Source organism: Coregonus lavaretus (assembly GCF_964263955.1).
Source record: "Coregonus lavaretus genome assembly, chromosome: 9".
NCBI lineage: Eukaryota > Metazoa > Chordata > Actinopteri > Salmoniformes > Salmonidae > Coregonus > Coregonus lavaretus.
The window spans coordinates 21,361,198-21,385,064 of NC_139996.1; the positions used below are offsets into that span (position 1 = coordinate 21,361,198).

Genomic DNA, 23,867 nt, shown 5'->3' on the forward strand with positions numbered 1-23,867 from the left:
CACATTTTCTATGCCAGGCGATATTGCGCCTCATTAGCTCATTGTTATGGATGTATCCAAATAAATGTCACTAGAAAACAGCTTAACCTCTTAAGGATCGGACCCTTTTTTCTATTTTTGCCTAAAATGACATACCCAAATCTAACTGCCTGTAGCTCAGGACCTGAAGCAAGGATATGCATATTCCTGATACCATTTGAAAGGAAACACTTTGAAGTTTGTGGAAATGTGAAATTAATGTAGGAGAATATAACACATTAGATCTGGTAAAGATAATACAAACAAAAAAACGTGTTTTCTATAAATAAAATTGTTCCATAATCTTAGCGCACGTTAGCTCAACCGTCCCGTATACGGGACACCGATCCCGTAGAGGTTAAACAAATGCAAATGCAGCTACTTTGCTGTTATTCTGACTGTAAGTTAGCCGTAGTTGGCTAGCTAGCAAGCAAGGGATAAGAACGTTGCCAGCCAGTATGCCAATGGAACATTTAGAACGAACGACTGGGTCCATAGATACAGAACAAAAAGACTGAACGACTGGGTCGCGTCTTTAGCAACCGAACAGATAGAACGAACGACCAGCCGGCTTGGGTAGCAACACTAGATTTGAGTCGGGACTATATCTTGTGGAAGGATGAAATAGCATGAATAAATTCATCCGAATAATATTTGTAATGAAAATATGTCAATCATTATTGAATATGTTGATAACCCGTTGTATAAAAGTGATCACTATGTGATCACGCTCTCCGTAGCCAATGTGAGCAAGACCTTTAAACAGGTCAACATTCACAAAGCCGTGGGGCCAGACGGATTACCAGGACGTGTACTCCGAGCATGCTCTGACCAACTGGCAAGTGTCTTCACATTTTCAACCTGTCCCTGTCTGAGTCTGTAATACCAACATGTTTCAAGCAGACCACCATAGTCCCTGTGTCCAAGAACACTAAGGTAACCTGCCTAAATAATAATAACTACAGACCGTAGCTCTCACGTCTGTAGCCATGAAGTGCTTTTAAAGGCTGGTCATGGTTCACATAAACACCATTATCCCAGAAATCCTAGAAACACTCCAATTTGCTTACTGCCCCAAAAGATCCACAGACGATGCAATCTCTATTGCACTCCACACCGCCCTTTCCCACCTGGACAAAAGGAACACCTATGTGAGAATGCTATTCATTGACTACAGCTCAGTGTTCAACACCATAGTGCCCTCAAAGCTCATCACTAAGCTATGGACCCTGGGACTAAACCCCTCCCTCTGCAACTGGATCCTGGACTTCCTGACGGGCCACCCCAAGGTGGTAAGGGTAGGTAAAAACACATCTGCCACTCTGATCCTCAACACGGGGGCCCCTCAAGGGTGTGTGCTCAGTCCCCTTCTGTACTCCCTGTTCACCCATGACTGCATGGCCAGGCACGACTCCAACACCATCATAAAGTTTGCCGACGACACAACAGTGGTAGGCCTGATCACCGACATCGACGAGAAAGCCTATAGGGAGGTCGTCAGAGACCTGGCCGTGTGGTGCCAGGATAACAACCTCTCCCTTATTGTGATCAAGACAAAGGAGATGATTGTGGACTACAGGAAAAAGAAGAGGACCGAGCACGCCCCCCATTCTCATCGACAGGGCTGTAGTGGAGCAGTTTGAGAGATTCAAGTTCCTTGGTGTCCACATCACCAACAAACTATCATGGTCCAAACACACCAAGACAGTCGTGAAGAGGGCACGACAAAGCCTATTCCACCTCAGCAGACTGAAAAGATTTGGCATGGGTCCTTAGATCCTCAAAAAATTATACAGCTGCACCATCGAGAGCATCCTGACTGGTTGCATCACTGCCTGGTATGGCAACTGCTCGGGGTAGTGCGTACGGCCCAGTACATCACTGGGGCCAAGCGTCCTGCCATCCAGGACCTCTATACCAGGCGGTGTCAGAGGAAGGCCCTAAAAATTACCAAAGACTCCAGCCACCCTAGTCAGAGACTGTTCTCTCTGCTACTGCACGGCAAGCGGTACCGGAGTGCCAAGCCTAGGTCCAAAAGGCTTCTTAACAGCTTCTACCCCCAAGCCATAAGACTCTTGAACAGCTAATCAAATGGCCACCCGGACTATTTGCATTGTTCCCCCCCACCCCCACCCCCTCTTTTACGCTGCTGCTACTCTCTGTTCATTATCTATGCATAGTCACTTTAACTCTACCTACATGTACATATTACCTCAATTACCTCGACTAACCTGTGCCCCCGCACATTGACTCTGTACCGGTACCCTCTGTATATAGGTACCCCTTTCCACATTTTGTTATGTTACAGCCTTATTCTAAAATTGATTTAATACATTTTTTCCTCATCAATCTACACACAATACCCCATAATGTCAAAGTGAAAACTGGTTTTTAGAAATGTTAGCAAATTTATAAAAATAAGTATTCAGACCCTTTGCTATGCGACTCGAAATTGAGCTTTCCATTGATCTTCCTTGAGATGTTTCTACAACTCGATTGGAGTCCACCTGTGGTAAATTCAATTGATTGGACATGATTTGGAACAGCACACACCTGTCTATATAAGGTCCCACAGTTGACAGTGCATGTCAGAGCAAAAACCAAGCCATGAGGTCGAAGGAATTGTCCGTAGAGCTCCGAGACAGGATTGTGTCGAGGCAGCATTGAAGGTCCCCAAGAACACAGTGGCCTCCATCATTCTTAAATGGAAGTTTGGAACCACCAAGACTCTTCCTAGAGCTGGCTGCCCGGCCAAACTGAGCAATCGGGGGAGAAGGGCCTTGGTCAGGGAGGTGACCAAGAACACGATGGTCACTCTGAAAGAGCTCCAGAGTTCCTCTGTGGAGATGGGAGAATCTTCCATAAGGACAACCATCTCTGCAGCACTCCACCAATCAGGCCTTTATGGTAGAGTGGCCAGACGGAAGCCACTCCTCAGTAAAAGGCACATGACAGCTCGCTCGGAGTTTGCCAAAAGGCACCTAAAGGACTCTCAGACCATTAGAAACAAGATTCTCTGGTCTGATGAAACCAAGATTGAACTCTTTGGCCTAAATGACAAGTGTCACGTCTGGAGGAAACCTGGCACTATCCCTACGGTGAAGCCTGGTGGTGGCAGGGTCATGCTGTGGGGATGTTTTTCAGCGGCAGGGACTTGGAGAATAGTCAGGATCGAGGGAAAGAGTAACAGAACAAAGTACAGAGAGATCCTTGATGAAAACCTACAGTGCCTTGCAAAAGTATTCATCCCCCTTGGCGTTTTTCCTATTTTGTTGCATTACAACCTGTAATTTAAATGGATTTTTAAACTGTATGATTAATGTGACAAAATATTTGTAGAAAACTAAAATGTAAAACTGTTACTTTTGTCCTCCATAGAGGGGAGTGGATGGGCCAAAAAGTATTTAGTCAGCCACCAATTGTGCAAGTTCTCCCACTTAAAAAGATGAGAGAGGCCTGTAATTTTCATCATAGGTACACGTCAACTATGACAGACAAATTGAGGAAAAAAAATCCAGAAAATCACATTGTAGGATTTTTTATGAATTTATTTGCAAATTATGGTGGAAAATAAGTATTTGGTCACCTACAAACAAGCAAGATTTCTGGCTCTCACAGACCTGTAACTTCTTAATTAAGAGGCTCCTCTGTCCTCCACTCGTTACCTGTATTAATGGCACCTGTTTGAACTTGTTATCAGTATAAAAGACACCTGTCCACAACCTCAAACAGTCACACTCCAAACTCCACTATGGCCAAGACCAAAGAGCTGTCAAAGGACACCAGAAACAAAATTGTAGACCTGCACCAGGCTGGGAAGACTGAATCTGCAATAGGTAAGCAGCTTGGTTTGAAGAAATCAACTGTGGGAGCAATTATTAGGAAATGGAAGACATACAAGACCATTGATAATCTCCCTCGATCTGGGGCTCCACGCAAGATCTCACCCCGTGGGGTCAAAATGATCACAAGAAAAATCCCAGAACCACACGGGGGGACCTAGTGAATGACCTGCAGAGAGCTGGGACCAAAGTAACAAAGCCTACCATCAGTAACACACTACGCCGCCAGGGACTCAAATCCTGCAGTGCCAGACGTGTCCCCCTGCTTAAGCCAGTACATGTCCAGGCCCGTCTGAAGTTTGCTAGAGTGCATTTGGATGATCCAGAAGAGGATTGGGAGAATGTCATATGGTCAGATGAAACCAAAATATAACTTTTTGGTAAAAACTCAACTCGTCGTGTTTGGAGGACAAAGAATGCTGAGTTGCATCCAAAGAACACCATACCTACTGTGAAGCATGGGGGTGGAAACATCATGCTTTGGGGCTGTTTTTCTGCAAAGGGACCAGGACGACTGATCCGTGTAAAGGAAAGAATGAATAGGGCCATGTATCGTGAGATTTTGAGTGAAAACCTCCTTCCATCAGCAAGGGCATTGAAGATGAAACATGGCTGGGTCTTTCAGCATGACAATGATCCCAAACACACCGCCCGGGCAACGAAGGAGTGGCTTCGTAAGAAGCATTTCAAGGTCCTGGAGTGGCCTAGCCAGTCTCCAGATCTCAACCCCATAGAAAATCTTTGGAGGGAGTTGAAAGTCTGTGTTGCCCAGCGACAGCCCCAAAACATCACTGCTCTAGAGGAGATCTGCATGGAGGAATGGGCCAAAATAGCAGCAACAGTGTGTGAAAACCTTGTGAAGACTTACAGAAAACGTTTGACCTGTGTCATTGCCAACAAAGGGTATATAACAAAGTATTGAGAAACTTTTGTTATTGACCAAATACTTATTTTCCACCATAATTTGCAAATAAATTCATAAAAAAATCCTACAATGTGATTTTCTGGAGAAAAAAATTCTCATTTTGTCTGTCATAGTTGACGTGTACCTATGATGAAAATTACAGGCCTCTCTCATCTTTTTAAGTGGGAGAACTTGCACAATTGGTGGCTGACTAAATACTTTTTTCCCCCACTGTATATATATTTTTTCTTTTTGAGTATGTAAGTGGGGTTAGGGTGGTGAGTTCCCCCTTACATTCTAAAGAGCTTTGAGTGTCTAGAAAAGTGCCAATCAATTACTATTATTATTATTATTATTCAATGTTTTGCCATAGCTTGAAGACCATGCCTTTGTACAGAGATGGAAACTGGTGGACTGCAAGGCTATGTTAAGTTAAATAAATAAACAACTATAGTAAGTGCCTAAGTGCCAAATAATGTAACAGGGTTTAAGTTATCTTAACTTAGCCCAAAATCTGCCAATTTCAAAAATTGAAATTTCTGTGAAACGCTGTATGTTTAAATTGTGGATTTTGAAAATATAAATATAAATTCAAGATGTGTCAATTTGTTTGTCTACATGCCATTTAAAAAACAATGCAGCTATTGGAGTAAACCTATTTTTGGTTAAGACAAGTAACTATGAGTAAGGGCAAACATCATGATAAGCTTGCAAGCTGAGTTTGAATAAGACATCCGATTACCACTTTGCATTTAGAATGGTTCGTTTTATTATAGCTAATAAATAACCAAATCATTGATGATCACTACATAAAATAAATGCATGTCTCTCGTCTCCCGCATACACATCATCACACTCCCTCATCTGATTGGTCGTTTTCTACGAACCGCAAGCCAGCATACGTGTCATCACACTCCCTCATCTGATTGTTGAAGTCGATGGGCCTTCTGACTTTGTGGCTGTGGTAACTAGTGATGACCCCTCTGATTGCAAGGTTGCCATAAAGTGTTTCCTTACATGACCTTTGACTGTTGTAAAGCACTGTAGTGAACATACTCAATACAAATATTGACATCAAGTGGTGACATTACGAACTGCATGTTACTGCATTTCACTGCAAAGTTTGTGAACTTGTGAACAGTGTAGTTTCAGATTTGTGACTCGTTTCAGGAAACTAGGCGTAAGTCGTGCGTCACAACTTCACAGGAGAGCCATTTGAACGTAAACTTTTTTAAAAAATCAAAATGCGTTTTTTGGCAGAAATGCCTTCTGGAACATGTGACCTTTCATGTGCCTTAATAACAAACTTGTATGCCATCTGTAAATATGAATACAATTGTTCAATTACGAGCCTAGTTGGTTTAGCCAAAGAAAAAGATAGCAACCTTCCCGCTAGCCATGATTGGCTGAGATAATGAGTGGGCTGGACATGCCGAGAGATTAGTTCGAATTGGTCTGCCATGTAGCCTGCTTCTGTCTATTTGAGCTGGTCAGTATGTGAAGGTAATCCTGTCTAACAGGGCATTAAAAATATATATATTGCTTAGTAGAACTGCATAAGTGTTGCTCTCCACTTTCTGGAGGACCGTGTTTTGAAATCAGTGGAATTCGAGTATGATAGCTAAGGAGCTGGAGAAAACACCTGTCTCCGGATTACATCTTCAAACTAAGTAAGGGCAACCATGGCATCCGTGACAGGGAGAAGCGTCCATTCCATGGATACGGGTAAGATAGTCTAGCTAGCTACATTTTCAGATATTACACGTTTCTAATTTTGACAGAAAGTCGTTTTCATTTCAAGTTAAAGTGTACTGTTAGCTAGTTAGCTAACGTTAGCTGGCTGGCGAGCTAGCTAACATTACGTATATGATCTGTGTAGTAACATTATTCGTATCTCATAGCCATTTTCTTTGCTAGTTATAGCCTAATGTTAGCTAGCTAACATTGAACCTGGTTGGTTAGCTACCTGCAGATTCATGCAGGATAGTAACGTCTTGAGTTGTGATTATGGTTCATTGTTCAGTTAGCTAGCTAGCTACATGTCTTATTTCAGAGCTCTCTCGTCTGAGTGTGCCAGAGCGCAGAATAACTGACGGATTTACGAATGCTCAACACCTGTTGAATATGGCCGGTGTCAGTAAACGTTGCCAAAAAAAGCGTAAATTGCTGCCAGCAGCACAGTTGCAGTCACCAACGCTCTGGATAACATAAAAACAGCCTAACCAGCTCTGCTAGGGAGAGTAAAATGGTCAGTGAGCTGTTCTCTCATTTGTGTCTTGAAGTAGCTAGTAAGCTAGCCAACATTAGCCAGTTAGCTTGGTTGCTTGACTGCTGTTGTTAGGACAGAACGCTGGGATCAAACCTTAAAGAGATGGGTGGGGCTAAAGCTTAAGAGGGTGGAACGATGCTGAATGGGTGTAGACAAAGAAGAGCTCTCCAGTAGGTACCAAAACATTCAAAGGCCATTTTCTCAAAAGTGAGGATCCAAGTTTATCAACTTTCAAAGCAGAATTACTTTCCCATTGTTCCGCAACTGTAGTGTATGATATACCATTTTCTAGCTCTGAATCACAATTTCAAATTTTGCTACATAAGACCGAATCGAGCCGGTCAGTCACATTTACTTTGAGACAAAGTTTAATTAATTCAGCCCCTCTTGTTTATTAGTGTGCTTGTGGTGCTTCAGCACAAACACTACTGCATTCTTATCCACTGCCATAGATAGATACATCTTTACAAACCTAATAAGGTTGGCCCCGTGTAGCTCAGTTGGTAGAGCATGGCGCTTGCAACGCCAGGGTTGTGGGTTCGATTCCCACAGGGGGCCAGTATGAAAGAAATGTATGCACTCACTAACTGTAAGTCGCTCTGGATAAGAGCGTCTGCTAAATGACTAAAATGTAAACTGGACAAGTGTTTTGTATTTACGTTTGTATTTATAGAGGATATAGATGCTTTTTGGTGGTTATCATGTAAACCACAAATAAAATGTTCTTAAATAATTTTCATATTTATTAAAAAATTCGTCATTTAGAGTAGAGTATCTGTTAATCCTTTGGCACACAATTTGTGAAAAAAGATCAGTTTTTCATTCCACCTCAAAAAAATAACATATATAGGCAGATATATTGGTAATCTGTGACTTTTGCCTACCTCAAATCGGTATCGGAATCGGACTCAGTAATCCCATATCGGTTGGGCTCTAGATTCTACCCTCTGCAAAGGATTCTAAATAGCACCAAAAAGGGTTCCCTATGGGGACAAACTGAAGAACCCTATATGGTTGTACTTAGCACTTTAAAAAAAAGAGTTTAGTCTACAGAGCTGATCACTGGCTGGCCATGCCAGTCTCACCTTCCACCACACACTACTCTTTTCAGGTCTGTTGTCTTATACTATTGAGAGACTATATTCTATTGAGAGATGAGTTGAACAGAGATGTTGTAGAGAGAGAGATGACAGTTTAACATAGATATTCTAGTGTGAGAGTTGGCAGGTTAACAGAGATATTAGAGTGTAACAGAGATAACTCACTTGGCCTCCAAAGCCAGAGCGATGATCCCAGCAGCGAGTGGGGCTGAGGCTGACGTCCCCGTGTGGGAGTCTGTACACTTCTGTCTCAGGTCTGTAGTCACCTAGGAGAAGAGAGAGAGATGAGAGGAAACAACATCAGTCATTAGAGATCCTACAGAAACTAGCTGATTTGCATGCAAGTGGAACAACTTATGTAAATGCATTATTTATCTATGCAAAAGAAGTTTGAGTATGTGGATCTCAAGTAAATAATTTTTTTTTTATTTTTTTTTTGTAAAGTATAAAAATGCGCTGCAATTTTTCAATAAAATAAACTGCTGTTCCAATTGCGTCCACTGGATGGCGCAATATCAATTGTGTTAAGCAAGCAAACTGTTTATACCGGGGCAGAGCAAGTAGGTCAAGCACGTGCAGCCAATGAGCTACTTTGTTTTGCCCGCGATATTTATTACGGCTTCTACTTTTAACATTTTGTGCTTTGGCACCCTCATTGCCCCAATATGTCTCTGTCAAAAAAGAGAAAAGTGGACGCAGAGTACAGAGTGTTCCAAGAAAAATGGTCATCCTATTTATTCACGGAATTGAATGGGAAAGCTGTATGTTTGGTGTGTTCAGAGCATTTTGCAGTGCTGAAAGAATATAACCTTCGTCGCCACTATGTGAGTCTTCATGCCGACAAATATGACAACTTTCAAGGACAGCGGAGATGAGAGAAGGTGAATGAACTGTTGGCGGGTCTGAAGAAACAGCAGTCTGTGTTTACTCACAGCCGAGACATCAGTGACGCTGCAGTGAAAGCTAGCTACCTCATTGCTAATGAAATCGCAGTGGCTTCAAAACCATTTAGTGAGGGTGAATTTGTAAAAACATGCATGATGAAGGCAGCGGAGATTGTGTGCCCTGAAAAGCGGCAGGCTTTTGCAAATATCAGCCTGACAAGAAACACAGTTGCAGACAGGATTTCCGATCTTTCAGTGGATTTGGACAGCCAGTTGAAGCAAAAAGTAAAGTCATTTATTGCGTTTTCGGTTGCAATTGATGAAAGCACGGACATTACAGATGTTGCACAACTGGCCATTTTCATCCGCGGAGTTGATGACACATTGACCGTCACCGAGGAGTTCGTGGAGTTGGTGCCGATGACAGATACAACGACAGCAGCTGATATTTTTACCGCACTCGTCGGCGCGCTGGACAGGGTCGGAGTGGACTGGTCCCGCGCTGTCAGCCTGGCTACAGATGGTGCGCCCTCAATGATCGGGAAAAAAGCAGGCGTTGTGACAAAGTTCAGAGAGAAAGTGCAATCTGCAAATGGAGGACGTGATTTTTTGACTTTTCACTGTATTTTGCACCAGGAGGCTTTGTGTTGCAAGTCATTAAAGATGGATAACGTCATGAAGGTGGTCATCCAAACTGTTAATTTCATCCGATCCAGAAGCCTGAATCACCGTCAGTTTGACAGCCTTCTCAGAGAGAAAGACCACATCTATGGCCTGCCATACCACACTGAGGTAAGATGGTTAAGCCGAGGTGCTGTGCTGAGGCGTTTCTTTGATTTACGAGAAGAAATTGAACAGTTCATGGAAGAAAAGGGCAAACCAGTGTTAGAATTTCATTCCGCAGAATGGATGCAGGACCTTGCATTTATGGTGGATGTTACAGAGCACCTGAATAACTTGAACAAACAGCTGCAAGGGCGCAACAAAGTTGTCACGCAGTATTATGACAGCATACGTTCTTTCAAGTTGAAGCTGTCATTGTGGGAGACGCAACTTGCCGGTGGTGATGCAGCTCACTTCCCCTGTCTGAAAAATGTGTGCGCGACCCAACATGTGGCAGACATGAAGCGGTTCAAATATAAAATAACGGGACTGTTACGGGAGTTTGAGCAACGCTTTCAGATTTATGTTTATGTTTTTATGTTGATGTGCTATTGTTTTTAATTGATTTTATTTTATTTGTATATTTAACCTATTCTTGACTCTGTGGTTCTTGCACTTGTTTGGGGAACAGGATTTCATTATTTTTATCTACATTTCTGCCTGAGAAATGACACCCTGATATAGTTCTGTGATCTGTGAAACAGTTCTGTTAATCACTGAGGCATTGTGTGTTTGTGTGTTCTTTGTCCTCAGAACTTTCAAATAACTTGAGGTGTTTTATGATTAATAGTGATGTTGTGCTTTTGGACACTGTCATCAGGCTCCAGCTTTATGTTTATATGTTTTTATGTTGATGTGCTATTGTTTTTAATTGTTTTTATTTTATTTGTATATTTAACCTATTCTTGACTCTGTGGTTCTTGCACTTGTTTGGGGAACAGGATTTCATTCTTTTTATCTACATTTCTGCCTGAGAAATGACACCCTGATATAGTTCTGTGATCTGTGAAACAGTTCTGTTAATCACTGAGGCATTGTGTGTTTGTGTGTTCTTTTTCTTTAGAATTTTCAAATAAACTTGACGTGTTTTATGATTAATAGTGATGTTGTGCTTGTACTATTTTGGACACACTGTCCTCAGGCTCCAGCTTTATGTTGTATGTTGATCGTATTAAAACAAAGAAAACAATCTGAAGTTGTTGTTTTTAAGTTATATATACCATGATTTTTCCGGTCCGGCCCACTTGGGAATAGATTTTCCTCCATGTGGCCCCTGAGCTAAAATGAGTTTGACACCCCTGGCCTAGGCAATCTGGTCTCAGAGCATTTCGTATTATTCTGTACGTAAATCTGAAACACTCCATTTAGTATTCTGTGTTACGTTTCGTATGGTATGTATTAATTTGTGGATGTCCATCACCCATTTCGTATGATATATTACAATTCGTATTATATGTTACGAATTTGCAAAACATATGATATGTTATGAATTATAGCTTTAGGAGTTGAATTACGAGTTAGGTCAAAGGGTTAGGGTTAAGGTTAGCTAAAAGGGTTAAGGTTAGGGTTAGGTGAAGGGTTAGCTAAAAGGATTAAGGTTAGGGGAAGGGTTAGCTAACATGCTAAGTAGTTGAAACATCAAAGATACCAGGCCTGGACTTCATAGCAGATTTTGAAAAGGCGTTTGATAAAGTAAGTCTAGAATTTATTTATAAATGCCTGGATTCCTTTCATTTTGGTGAATCTCTTATACAATTGGTTAAAGTTATGTACAGCAACCCCAGGTGTAAAATAGTAAATAATGGTTACTTCTCAGAAAGTATTGAGCATTTAAGAGGAGTAAAACATTGAAATGCTAGCTATTAAAATTAGATCCAACAAGATCAAGGGGTTAGAAATCCAGGTGGTAAAAACAAAAGTGTCAATGTATGACAATGACTCAAGTTCTCTTAAGTCCACAATCTGGATCCCTGCACAGTCTCATTGAAGATTTGATAACTTTTCTAGCCTCTCTGGACTAAAACCTATTTATGACAAGTGTACCATTTTACGTATTGGATCGTTAAAAGACAGTGTTTACACTACCTTGTAGTTTACCAATAAAATGGGCGGATGATGAAGTAGACATACTTGGTCTTCATATTTAAAAAAATATAAATTAACTTACCACAATCAATTTTAATAGAAAGTTTGCAAAAATAGATAAGATTCTGCAACCATGAAGAGGTAAATACATTGATTAACTCTTTGGTCCTATCACAGTTTACTTACTTACTAATGGCGCTGCCTACTCCAGACAACTCTTTAAAAAAAATCATAAGCAAAAAATATTTCATTTTATTTGGAATGCTAAGCCAGACAAAATTAAACGTGCCCATTTATATAATGAATATGAGTTTGGGGGACTAAAATGATTAAATATTAAAGCTTTAAACCTCTCACTAAAAGCTTCACTCATATATAAGTTATACTTAAACCCAAAATGGTTCTACAGTAGATTATTAAAAAAGGCTCATCCTTTGTTCAAAACTGGCCTTTTTGCCTTTATACAGATGACAACTTCTCATTTCCGACTAATTGAAAATGAAATGTTGTTTAAAGTATCGCCCTTTCTTAAACAAGCCATACAAAGCTGGTTACAATTTCAGTTTTATCCTCCAGAAAAGATAGAACAAATATTACAACAAATATTATGGTTAAACTCAAATATACTGATTAATAAAAAAACATTCTTTATGGATTTTTTGTGTGAAAATGTTATTAGATTTATTAATAAAATTATGAACAGAAAGTTCAAAAATAGTTTTGTCACGTATGCAGCTATCGGAAATATATGGGAATGTCTGCTCAATCCAAACTTATAACCAACTGATTGCAGCATTACCACAAAAATGGACGAGGCAAGTGGAAGAGGGAGAAGGTAGGGAACTTGTCTGCCATATATGAAGATACAAATTGGCTGAAAAGAATTGGCATAAATATAAAAATATTCCAGTTTAATTTTAGGACAAAAATGTTAACAGCTGCGCCATACAGGTTGCAAAATAAATGGGAAGAGATTTTCGATGTACCGATTCCATGGCACATGGTTTATGAACTGGTACAAAAAACAACACTTGATTCAACACTTGAGTTTTTCACTTTAAATTATTATACAAAATTCTTGCCACCAACAGAATGCTATATATATATGGGGCATACAACAATCTCAGCTCTGTAGATTTTGCTGCGAAGAGACAGAATCACTAGATCATTTATTCTGGTATTGCCCCTATGTAGCTTGTTTCTGGTCACAGGTTCAGGAATGGTTAAAAAAAAATCACAACATTCACTTAAAATTAACCTTACAAATAGTAGTGTTGGGGGATTTGGAAAGCCATAGTCAGTCAATAAATAATATAATAATACTCGTAGGAAAGGTTTTCATCTTTAGCTCACAATCTGTGGATACTATACGATTAGAAAGGTTCAAAATGTATGTAAAACATCACAGCACAATTGAAAAATATATGGCACATGGAAACAAAACTATGTTGATAGGTGGGATGGGCTGAGAGGGGCTGAGGGATGGGATTAAAGAGCTGATGTTCAGTAATGTATTATTGTTATGTGATTGCTGTATATAAAAGTACCATGTATGTATACTGTGTATGTAAAATGTATGTGTTAAATGTATGTATATGTAGCAGAAAAGCTCTAAAAAACAAAAAAGATGTGTCCTCCGAAGAGGGGGGGATGGGTTAGTAAAAAACAACAAAAACATAAAATAAAAACAAAAAATTGAAACATATGAAGAAAAAATAGTTGTTGCAAAGTAGCTAAAAAGTAGTAACGCTAAAGTTATGCGTGATGAGATTCGAACATCACGTTTCGCTAGATGTTCGCTTTATACACCCACCTGTCCACCCCGACCAACCATGGTTGCTAGACGTTTGCTTTATACACCCTCCCAACCACCCTACTTTCATTTTTGCCTTAAGCTTAAGTAACCATCTGTCTTACGTAACCATACGAAACGTAACATATCATACTAAATGGAGTTTCCCGGATTTACGTACAGAATAATATGAAATGCTTTGAGACCAGGTAGGCCTAGGAGGGATGAAAAGGTTGGAAGAGAGGAGAAAAAGGGGGGCAGAGCAGAGGTGTAGTCTAGAGTGTTGTGCCACTTGTCAGAGGCAGAGTTAATCACCTCAGAGTGACACAGTGACACAGCCAGACTGAGAGGTGTATGTTTGTTCACCTGCAGCAGCCTTCTGGTGTGTTTGGGAGGAAAGCGGAGAAAGCGTTGAGTTGCAGGAGTGTTTATGTTAGTTGTGGTCCCTATATTGACAAACAGCTTAGAGGAAGTATGGTGTTTCTTGGACTGTTGGTCAGTATATTAGTCACAATTAAGCTAAAAACTCACCAGAAGCCGGTGGGCGGAGAAAGCAGAGCGAGGCGGGTGGAAAGGACGGGACAGGCAGAGCAGTGATTGTATGCTAGCAGGATAGTCCATATCTCCAATCATCTTTGCTGATAGTGATGTTGTGTTTCCATAAGCATTTCGCTACATCCGCAATAACATCTGCTAAATACAGTGGGGAAAAAAAGTATTTAGTCAGCCACCAATTGTGCATGTTCTCCCACTTAAAAAGATGAGAGAGGCCTGTAATTTTCATCATAGGTACACGTCAACTATGACAGACAAAATGAGGAAAAAAAATCCAGAAAATCACATTGTAGGACTTTTTATGAATTTATTTGCAAATTATGGTGGAAAATAAGTATTTGGTCAATAACAAAAGTTTCTCAATACTTTGTTATATACCCTTTGTTGGCAATGACACAGGTCAAACGTTTTCTGTAAGTCTTCACAAGGTTTTCACACACTGTTGCTGGTATTTTGGCCCATTCCTCCATGCAGATCTCCTCTAGAGTAGTGATGTTTTGGGGCTGTCGCTGGGCAACACGGACTTTCAACTCCCTCCAAAGATTTTCTATGGGGTTGAGATCTGGAGACTAGCTAGGCCACTCCAGGACCTTGAAATGCTTCTTACGAAGCAACTCCTTCGTTGCCCGGGCGGTGTGTTTGGGATCATTGTCATGCTGAAAGACCCAGCCACGTTTCATCTTCAATGCCCTTGCTGATGGAAGGAGATTTTCACTCAAAATCTCACGATACATGGCCCCATTCATTCTTTCCTTTACACGGATCAGTCGTCCTGGTCCCTTTGCAGAAAAACAGCCCCAAAGCATGATGTTTCCACCCCCATGCTTCACAGTAGGTATGGTGTTCTTTGGATGCAACTCAGCATTCTTTGTCCTCCAAACACGATGAGTTGAGTTTTTACCAAAAAGTTATATTTTGGTTTCATCTGACCATATGACATTCTCCCAATGATCTTCTGGATCATCCAAATGCACTCTAGCAAACTTCAGACGGGCCTGGACATGTACTGGCTTAAGCAGGGGGAAATGTCTTGCACTGCAGGATTTGAGTCCCTAGCGGCGTAGTGTGTTACTGATTGTAGGCTTTGTTACTTTGGTCCCAGCTCTCTGCAGGTCATTCACTACGTCCCCCCGTGTGGTTCTGGGATATTTGCTCACCGTTCTTGTGATCATTTTGACCCCACGGGGTGAGATCTTGCGTGGAGCCCCAGATCGAGGGAGATTATCAGTGGTCTTGTATGTCTTCCATTTCCTAATAATTGCTCCCACAGTTGATTTCTTCAAACCAAGCTGCTTACCTATTGCAGATTCAGTCTTCCCAGCCTGGTGCAGGTCTACAATTTTGTTTCTGGTGCCCTTTGACAGCTCTTTGGTCTTGGCCATAGTGGAGTTTGGAGTGTGACTGTTTGAGGTTGTGGACAGGTGTCTTTTATACTGATAACAAGCTCAAACAGGTGCCATTAATACCGGTAACGAGTGGAGGACAGAGGAGCCTCTTAAAGAAGAAGTTACAGGTCTGTGAGAGCCAGAAATCTTGCTTGTTTGTAGGTGACCAAATACTTATTTTCCACCATAATTTGCAAATAAATTCATTAAAAATCCTACAATGTGATTTTCTGGATTTTTTTTTCTCAATTTGTCTGTCATAGTTGACGTGTACCTATGATGAAAATTACAGGCCTCTCTCATCTTTTTAAGTGGGAGAACTTGCACAATTGGTGGCTGACTAAATACTTTTTTTCCCCACTGTATGTGTATGTGACCAATAACATTTGATTTGATAAGTGGATGAATTGGTCTAATTTAGCATGTATGATAAAGCCTCAACCCTTAGCTACCTCTTCCAATTCAAATGAGCTCGAAAGAAAGTGAATGATGATAACATGATTTCTATTGTTTTGTGTGACTACAACGGCAGCGATAAAACGCAAAAATAGAGACGTTCTAATTGAGCGAGGCGTCAAAGTGGACAACCCGCCCGCCCTGCTTCGGTTGGGTCATTATAATTCAAAACAATGCATTCTAAAATAAATCACACACACGCTCTCTTTGGTGAGTTTAGGCCATTAGTTTGGTATGAATCACTGTTTCATGTGGAGGTTTACTCTGCTGTAGGTATGAGTGTGTTTGTGTAACAGTGTCAATCTGTTTCTATGAGGTTTCCTCTGATGTGGGTTTTAGCGATGCTAGAGGTGTGTGTGTGTGTGTGTGTGTGTGTATGTGTGTTTGCGTATCAGAGGTACTTGCTAAAGGTTTCTGGTTAAGGTTGCCGTTACTGTGGGTGGATCATTATTCCTAATTATTATGAGACTGTTTTATGTTGTGCTTTTGTGCTTTGTTGTGTGTGATAAAGAGATCATCCTGGACCTCGAGGGATTGCTAATGATGCCTCACGATCTGTTTCTCATTGGGGTTTCCGGAGTGGAAAATATTTGGCGAGTGTAGGTGTGAAGGTGGGAGTGTGTATGTGTATCAGTGGTACTCACTATCTGTTTCTTGTTGGGGCTGCCAAAGCTGAAGAACATGGTGAAGGTGAAGGTAGGTCTGTGTGTGTGTGTGTGTGTGTGTGTGTGTGTGTGTGTGTGTGTGTGTGTGTGTGTGTATATATATATATATCGGGGTGTCTCAGGGGGAGTTGGGATATGCAAAAAACACATTTCCAATGGACAAATTTAAGCACCTACCAAATTATTATTATTATTATTATTACTCACTATCTGTTTCTCGTTGGGGTTCCCAGAGCTGAAGGTGGTGGCGAGGGTGGAGGAGCAGGCCTCGCTGTACCAGGGTACCATGCCATACTGTGTGGTGCTGCTGATGGACAGGGTGTATATGCTGTTGGTGTAGCCGTCACAGTTACAGCTGTCCTTCTCACGACCACCATTCCCCGACGCCCACACAAAGATGGAGCCCAGCCCACCACGGCCCTGGAAATGTACACATATAGGCAAGGATGACACACAGGCATCTAGAACATACACAAACACAGACAACACACATACACATATTTAGACAGACATACAGTACACACAGGCATAGATAGCACACCCACTCGTTCAAGTGTGTGTATGTGGAGAGATGGATAGAGTTGGAGTGGGTGTGTGTGTGCGTGTATGCATCTGTATGTGTGTGAGTTTCCAGTTGAGAGACTGATAGTGTGAAATATTGCACCAGACAAGGATGTTTTCCCCCATCCCGTAAAAATCTTGACATCCCTTCACTCCCTATGATACTGTATGTTGTTGTATTTCTACTAACAAAACCTGTACTGCTGCCGGCATACAGTGCATTCGGAAAGTATTCAGACCCCTTGACTTTTTCCACATTTTGTTACATTACAGCCTTAATCAATCTACAATACCCCATAATGACAAAGCAAAAACTTAAATATTACATTTACATAAGTATTCAGACCCTTTACTCAGTACTTTGCTGAAGCACCTTTGGCAGCGATTACAGCCTTGAGTCTTCTTGGGTATGACGCTACAAGCTTGGCACACCTGTATTTGGGGAGTTTCTCCCATTTGTCTCTGCAGATCCTCTCAAGCTCTGTCAGGTTGGATGGGGAGCGTCGCTGCACCGCTATTTTCAGGTCTCTCCAGAGATGTTCGATCGGGTTCAAGTCCGGGCTCTGGCTGGGCCACTCAAGGACATTCAGAGACTTGTCTCGAAGCCACTCCTGCGTTGTCTTGGCTGTGTGCTTAGGGTTGTTGTCCTGTTGGAAGGTGAACCTTCGCCCCAGTCTGAGGTCCTGAGCGCTCTGGAGCAGGTTTTCATCAAGGAAAATCTCTGTACTTTGCTCCGTTCATCTTTCCCTCAATCCTGACTAGTCTCCAAGTCCCTGCCGCTGAAAAACATCCCCACAGCATGATGCTGCCACCACCATGCTTCACCATAGGGATGGTGCCAGGTTTCCTCCAGACGTGACGCTTGGCACTCAGGCCAAAGAGTTCAATCTTGGTTTCATCAGACCAGAGAATGTGGGCTGTCATGTGCCTTTTACTGAGGAGTGGCTTCCATCTGGCCACTCTACCATAAATGCCTGATTGGTGGAGTGCTGCAGAGATGGTTGTCCTTCTGGAAGGTTCTCCCATCTCCACAGAGGAACTCTGGAGCTCATTCAGAGTGACCATAGGGTTCTTGGTCACCTCCCTGACCAAGGCCCTTCTCCCCCGTTTGCTCAGTTTGGCCGGGCGGCCAGCTCTAGGAAGAGTCTTGGTGGTTCCAAACTTCAAGCATTTAAGAATGATGGAAGCCTCTGTGTTCTTGGGGACCTTCAATGCTGCAGAAATGTTTTGGTACCCTTCCCCAGATCTGTGCCTCGACACAATCCTGTCTCGGAGCTCTATGGACAATTCTTTTGACCTCATGGCTTGGTTTTTGCTCTGACATGCACTGTCAACTGTGGGACCTTATATAGACAGGTGTGTGCCTTTCCAAATAATGTCCATCAATTGAATTTACCACAGGTGGACTCCAATCAAGTTGTAGAAACATTTAAAGGATGATCAATGGAAAGAGGATGCACCTGAGCTCAATTTCGAGTCTCATAGCAAAGGGTCTGAATACATAGATTGATGAGGGGAAAAAAATGTAATCAATTTTTGAATAAGGCTGTAACATAACAAAATGTGGAAAAGGTCAAGGTGTCTGAATACTTTCCGAATTCACTGTAATTCATAGACAATGGCAGGCTATTTACTGCTGTGGAAAAGCCAGTAAAAAAAAAGAATCACTTTATTACTGAATGTACACAGTTAGTTGACTGTGATTTATTAGACCAATAAATGAGGGCATCATTGTACTGGGAGGAGGAGGAGCGGCATCATGATGATACAGTATAATATTATCTACTGAATACACTTATATCCACCTCCTCTCCATCTTTCATCTCCATAAGGAGGCCATTAGTCACAACTAAATGAAACCGATTAATTGGGCCATTCCATCACAACAGGCGGTAAGCATATAAAGATACACTTTGAAGGTTTGTTTCTTTTCATAACCAAATATGAGAGGAGAGAGAAAGGAGATAGTGAGAGTAGGAAGAGAAGAGGAAGAAAATGAGGTGGAGAAAGACAATATTCAATAATGAAAAGGATATGAGCAGAGTGGCACAGTTGGACAGATATGGAGAAATAGAGGGATTGATTGAAAATGTGAAAGATGTTGCATAAAAGAGCAGGGGAGAGAAAGAGAGATGAAGGGAGGGATGGAGGGGCTAGATAGGCACACATTCTACCTCACACTGCATTGTGCCTCAACTCCAGCTGAGACTGAGATGAGAAGCAGTGGAGGTGGGCATGGGAGTGCCAGCGACTTGAACAAAACAAATCATATCTCACACAAGCACACACACACAACACTGCTGAGGGAACGCACCCACAGTCTTTATGGATTTAAAGAAGTGCTGTGAGAATGTTATTTCCTAATCCCTGTCCCCTGTGGAGGGTTTGTCCCAGCATGGGACTCTCCTGCTGTCTTCCAGCTCACTGCTGGGATGGGCATTTAAAAGGCCGACAGCCCTCACAATCCCTATTTTATTCTCACCACTGATGCATTGCTTGTTTTCTTATGGATCAAATCAACAGGTATTCCTAATCTTTCCGGGAATCTTTTCAGTAAAACTGATAATGTCCTGTTTTGCTGCAGGCAATTATTTTCTTTCCATCGCTCTATTATCCTGCAGATTGTACTGGAGGCAGCTCTGCAGAGTGGTCACCAGCTGGCACAGCCACGAAGTCAAAATCTGATTTTAAACTTAACCCTAACCTTAACCCTGACCTTAACCACACTGCTAACCCTAATGTCTAACCCTAACCTTAAATTAGCAACAAAAAGCACACTTCTTTCATTAATTCTTACAATATAGCACCTTTAGGCTTTGCAGTTGGCCTATCTAAGACTCATGACAATAAACGTCAACCTGCCATTATACTGGGAGTGTTAGATATGAGATTTATGTTACATGAATCATATGTCTTCCATCAAAACTCCTTCTCCCCCATTTTTGCAAAGATGGCTATCTGCTATTCCAGGGGTTCTCAAACCTTTTGGGACCGGGGACCCTTTTTGTGATAGCAAATTCATCAGGGAGCCCCTCATAATCAGAACACAACTTGAGTGAGATAAAAATAGCATACAAGGAGTTCTACTATAACATTGGCAAGTGCATGGACGGACGAACCAAGTCTCAGGCCCTCTTCGAGCTAATTTCCTGCAATTCTACACATTTTGTCATGGGGCAGAGATTTTTGGATGTTGCAGCTTTAAAATAAATATCCTGCAATTCTACATATTTTGCCATGAGGTAGAAAGAAAACTTCGCAGTTTTAAAGCTTAAATTACAGTGCATTAAAAAAAAAGGGAAAACAATATGTATTGAGTTGAAAAATGTATAATCGGTGGACTACCGTGAATACCAATATCCCTGTGAGCATCCCAGGCCCATGTTGCCCATGTTGCCCAAGAACATAAATTGTAGATTAATAATATTACATTGTATTGTTTCACACCCTCTAAACTTATTCCACGGATCCCTTGGCCAAAATTTGTTTAATCTGTTGTTTTTTGTAATTTTCATTCAAGATTTGTTATATATATTTTGAGATCTGGCCGTGGACCCCACTTTGAGAACCCCTGCTCTATTCCCCTCATATCTAAATCTGACTCTGCGTCAGCAATTTCTCTCCCATTTATTCTCTCCCATTTGTCATTCCAGCATTGTATTAATGGGTTTCTGTTAATGTCCCATGCTGACACATGGGGAATGGTCTCGTTAACCTCAGATGATTTGTCCAATCCATCTGGGGCTCACTCCATCAAACCCAATGGGTCTGCTCGGACTCGGAGGGCAGGGGAAGAAACTTGGCGAGGGGATTGTATGTGGTCCTATGAGATGTGTATGACATGGGTATTGTATCGGGTGTTCTGGCCGAGTACCAGGTGTAACTATCATGTCAGGTCTACAGCGTGCTCTCTGCTAAGCCAAATAAGACAGTGGTGAATAGTTACAGTTCTGGTGTGACATGACAGTAATTCCTGCTGGTGCTCCAGGCCAGAACACCCTCTAGATCAAGTATGGCGGTTGCAACACTTCTCATAGTTTTACTTTAGAAACACTTTATACTGGATATCATCATGGAAAACCCATTCATCTTCTAAGATAATTTGTGAGTATGTGTGTATAACGTAGAATTTTATACAGCAGTACTGTGTGTCCAAGACTAGTTTCCCCTCTGGGACAATACAGTTGATCCTATCCTATCCTTCCTATGTGTGTGTCTTTGAAACAACATCTGGTAGGTATGTACCAGGAACTATGTGTGCTCCAGTAATGACTGACCTCAGTGACTCCTCGGAGGAAGGCCTCCTTGGCCAGCTTGGCGGGGCCGTCTACTGTCTTCCCGTCATCCTCTGGGCCCCAGCTGGCGCTGTAGATGTGGATGTGCTGTGAGTTCAGGCTGAGGGAGTGTGCCTCCACCATGTCTGTCACCTCCCCGTCCAGCATACGCACACCTGAACACACACACACACACACACACAGGCAAGGTCAGTACACAGATGGAGAGAGAGGGGGGGTGAAATCAAAGGTGAAATAAACTAGATAATACAGGCAGGGTGAGACAGAAAGGGAGAAAGAGAGAAGGTGACAGATGAGAAACAGAATGAGAGGAACATTGTTGACAGAGACAGCACGAGAGGAGAAGTGGTAGGGAACGGATCAAAATGTACAGAACGGTTACGATGTGGGAGGGTTATGATTTTTCAATTTCAGTCAAGGGGAGGGTTTAGTATTTTCTAAATCTAGTCCAGGAGAGGGTCATGTAATTTGTAATGGATGAAATTTCAATATTTTTCAGTGTTTTAGAATTAGTTGTTTATTAGGCTATATATCGATCCCCTCATCTCTGACTCTCCACTGGGCGCACAATATCAAGTGAGCCTATAGGCTATTTAGTGTGGTCTCAATCAAATTATCCATAGGCTATTGGCTACGAAGTGCATGCTCAGAGAAGCACAGAGCAAAGTTATATTTCTAAGATAGCTGCTGGGATGGTGTAAATAAAACTAGGCTGCATTACACACCGCAATGGATATTCCAACCCTGAGCCCCGGCCTCCTCTGCTCTTGCTGATCAAAAACGTTTTTGTGTGCTGCCAAACCAATGGCTGTGCTGTGTAGGGCTACGGTGGCAGTTCAGGAGGAGAGTCAAAGGTTTCTTCCGAAAATGATGTTTGATTACGCCTAGTCCAAAATCTTGAGCACAGACTTGCCTATAGGCTATGTTCTGTTCAGTTTGAGAAGGAGAGCGCGAAGATGAGAAGGAGGACCGGAGGCCTACTTTGATACACTATATTAACAAAAGTATGTGGACATCCCTTCAAATTAGTGGATTTGGCCATTTCAGCCACACCCATTGCTGACAGGTGTATAAAATCGAGCACACAGCCATGCAATCTCCATAGACAAACATTGGCAGTAGAATGGCCTTACTGAAGAGCTCAGTGACTTTCAATGTGGCACCGTCACAGGATGCCACCTTTCCAACAAGTCAGTTTGTCAAATTTCGGCCCTGCTAGAGCTGCCCCGGTCAACTGTAAGTGCTGTTATTGTGAAGTGGAAACGTCTACGAGCAACAATGGCTCAGCCGCAAAATGGTAGGCCACACAAGCTCACAGAACAGGACCACTGAGTGCTGAAGCACATAGCGCGTAAAAATCGTCTGTCCTTGGTTGCAACACTCACTACCGAGTTCCAAACTGCCTCTAGAAGCAACGTCAGCACAATAACTGTTCGTCGGGAGCTTCATGAAATGGGTTTCCATGCCGAGCAGCCGCACACAAGCCTAAGATCACCAAGCGCAATGCCAATTGTCGGCTGGAGAGGTGTAAAGCTCGCTGCCATTGGACTCTGGAGCAGTGGAAACGCGTTCTCTGGAGTGTTGAATCACGCTTCACCATCTGGCAGTCCGACAGACAGATCTGGGTTTGGCGGATGCCAGGAGAACGATACCTGCCCCAATGCATAGTGCCAACTGTAAAGTTTGGTGGAGGGGGAATAATGGTCTAGGGCTGTTTTTCATGGTTTGTGCTAGGCCCCTTAGTTCCATTGAAGGGAAATCTTAACGCTACAGCATACAATGACATTGTAGACAATTCTGTGCTTCCAATTTTGTGGCAACAGTTTGGGGAAGGCTCTTTCCTGTTTCAGCATGACAATGCCCCCGTGCACAAAGTGAGGTCCCATGCACAAAGTGAGGTCCATACAGAAATGGTTTGTGGAAGAACTTGACTGGCCTCAACCCCATCGAACACCTTTGGGATGAATTGGAACGCCGACTGTGAGTCAGGCCTAATCGCCCAACATCAGTGCCCGACCTCACTAATGCTCGTGGCTGAATGGAAGCAAGTCCCCGCAGCAATGTTCCAACATCTAGTGGAAAGCCTTCCCAGAAGAGTGGAGGCTGTTATAGCAGAAAAGGGGATCATAGATTTTTATTTAAAACAATATAATTCTTGCACATGATGTATTTATCGCAGTTATTGACCTCGCAATAAGCCAGATTCGAGTAACTTACATTGTGGTGCTGAAACTTGAAGCAGCAGCCGCTGCACAATCAATCGGAAATGGACAGCTCATGGTGCTGAAAGTAGGCAAATTCGAGTAGGCATAATTCATTTCAACGTCTTCATTTTTGTTAGACTTCACTAACAACAAGAGGGCTTTGTCATGGAGACTATTTCTTCCTATTTA

General features: G+C 42.2%; 1 protein-coding gene across 1 annotated transcript in view; it reads right to left on the reverse strand.

Annotated features, from left to right (window-relative positions):
• furinb (furin (paired basic amino acid cleaving enzyme) b) overlaps nt 1-23,867 on the reverse strand; it is a gene marked incomplete at both ends in the record, with an annotated part of 170,843 nt that overhangs the window by 13,144 nt on the left and 133,832 nt on the right. Inside the window, 3 exons of the mRNA XM_084169444.1 lie at nt 8,299-8,399; nt 16,826-17,038; nt 21,457-21,629. Of these exons, the coding sequence (XP_084025570.1) occupies nt 8,299-8,399; nt 16,826-17,038; nt 21,457-21,629 (487 nt within the window). The remainder of the gene's footprint in view (nt 1-8,298; nt 8,400-16,825; nt 17,039-21,456; nt 21,630-23,867) is intronic.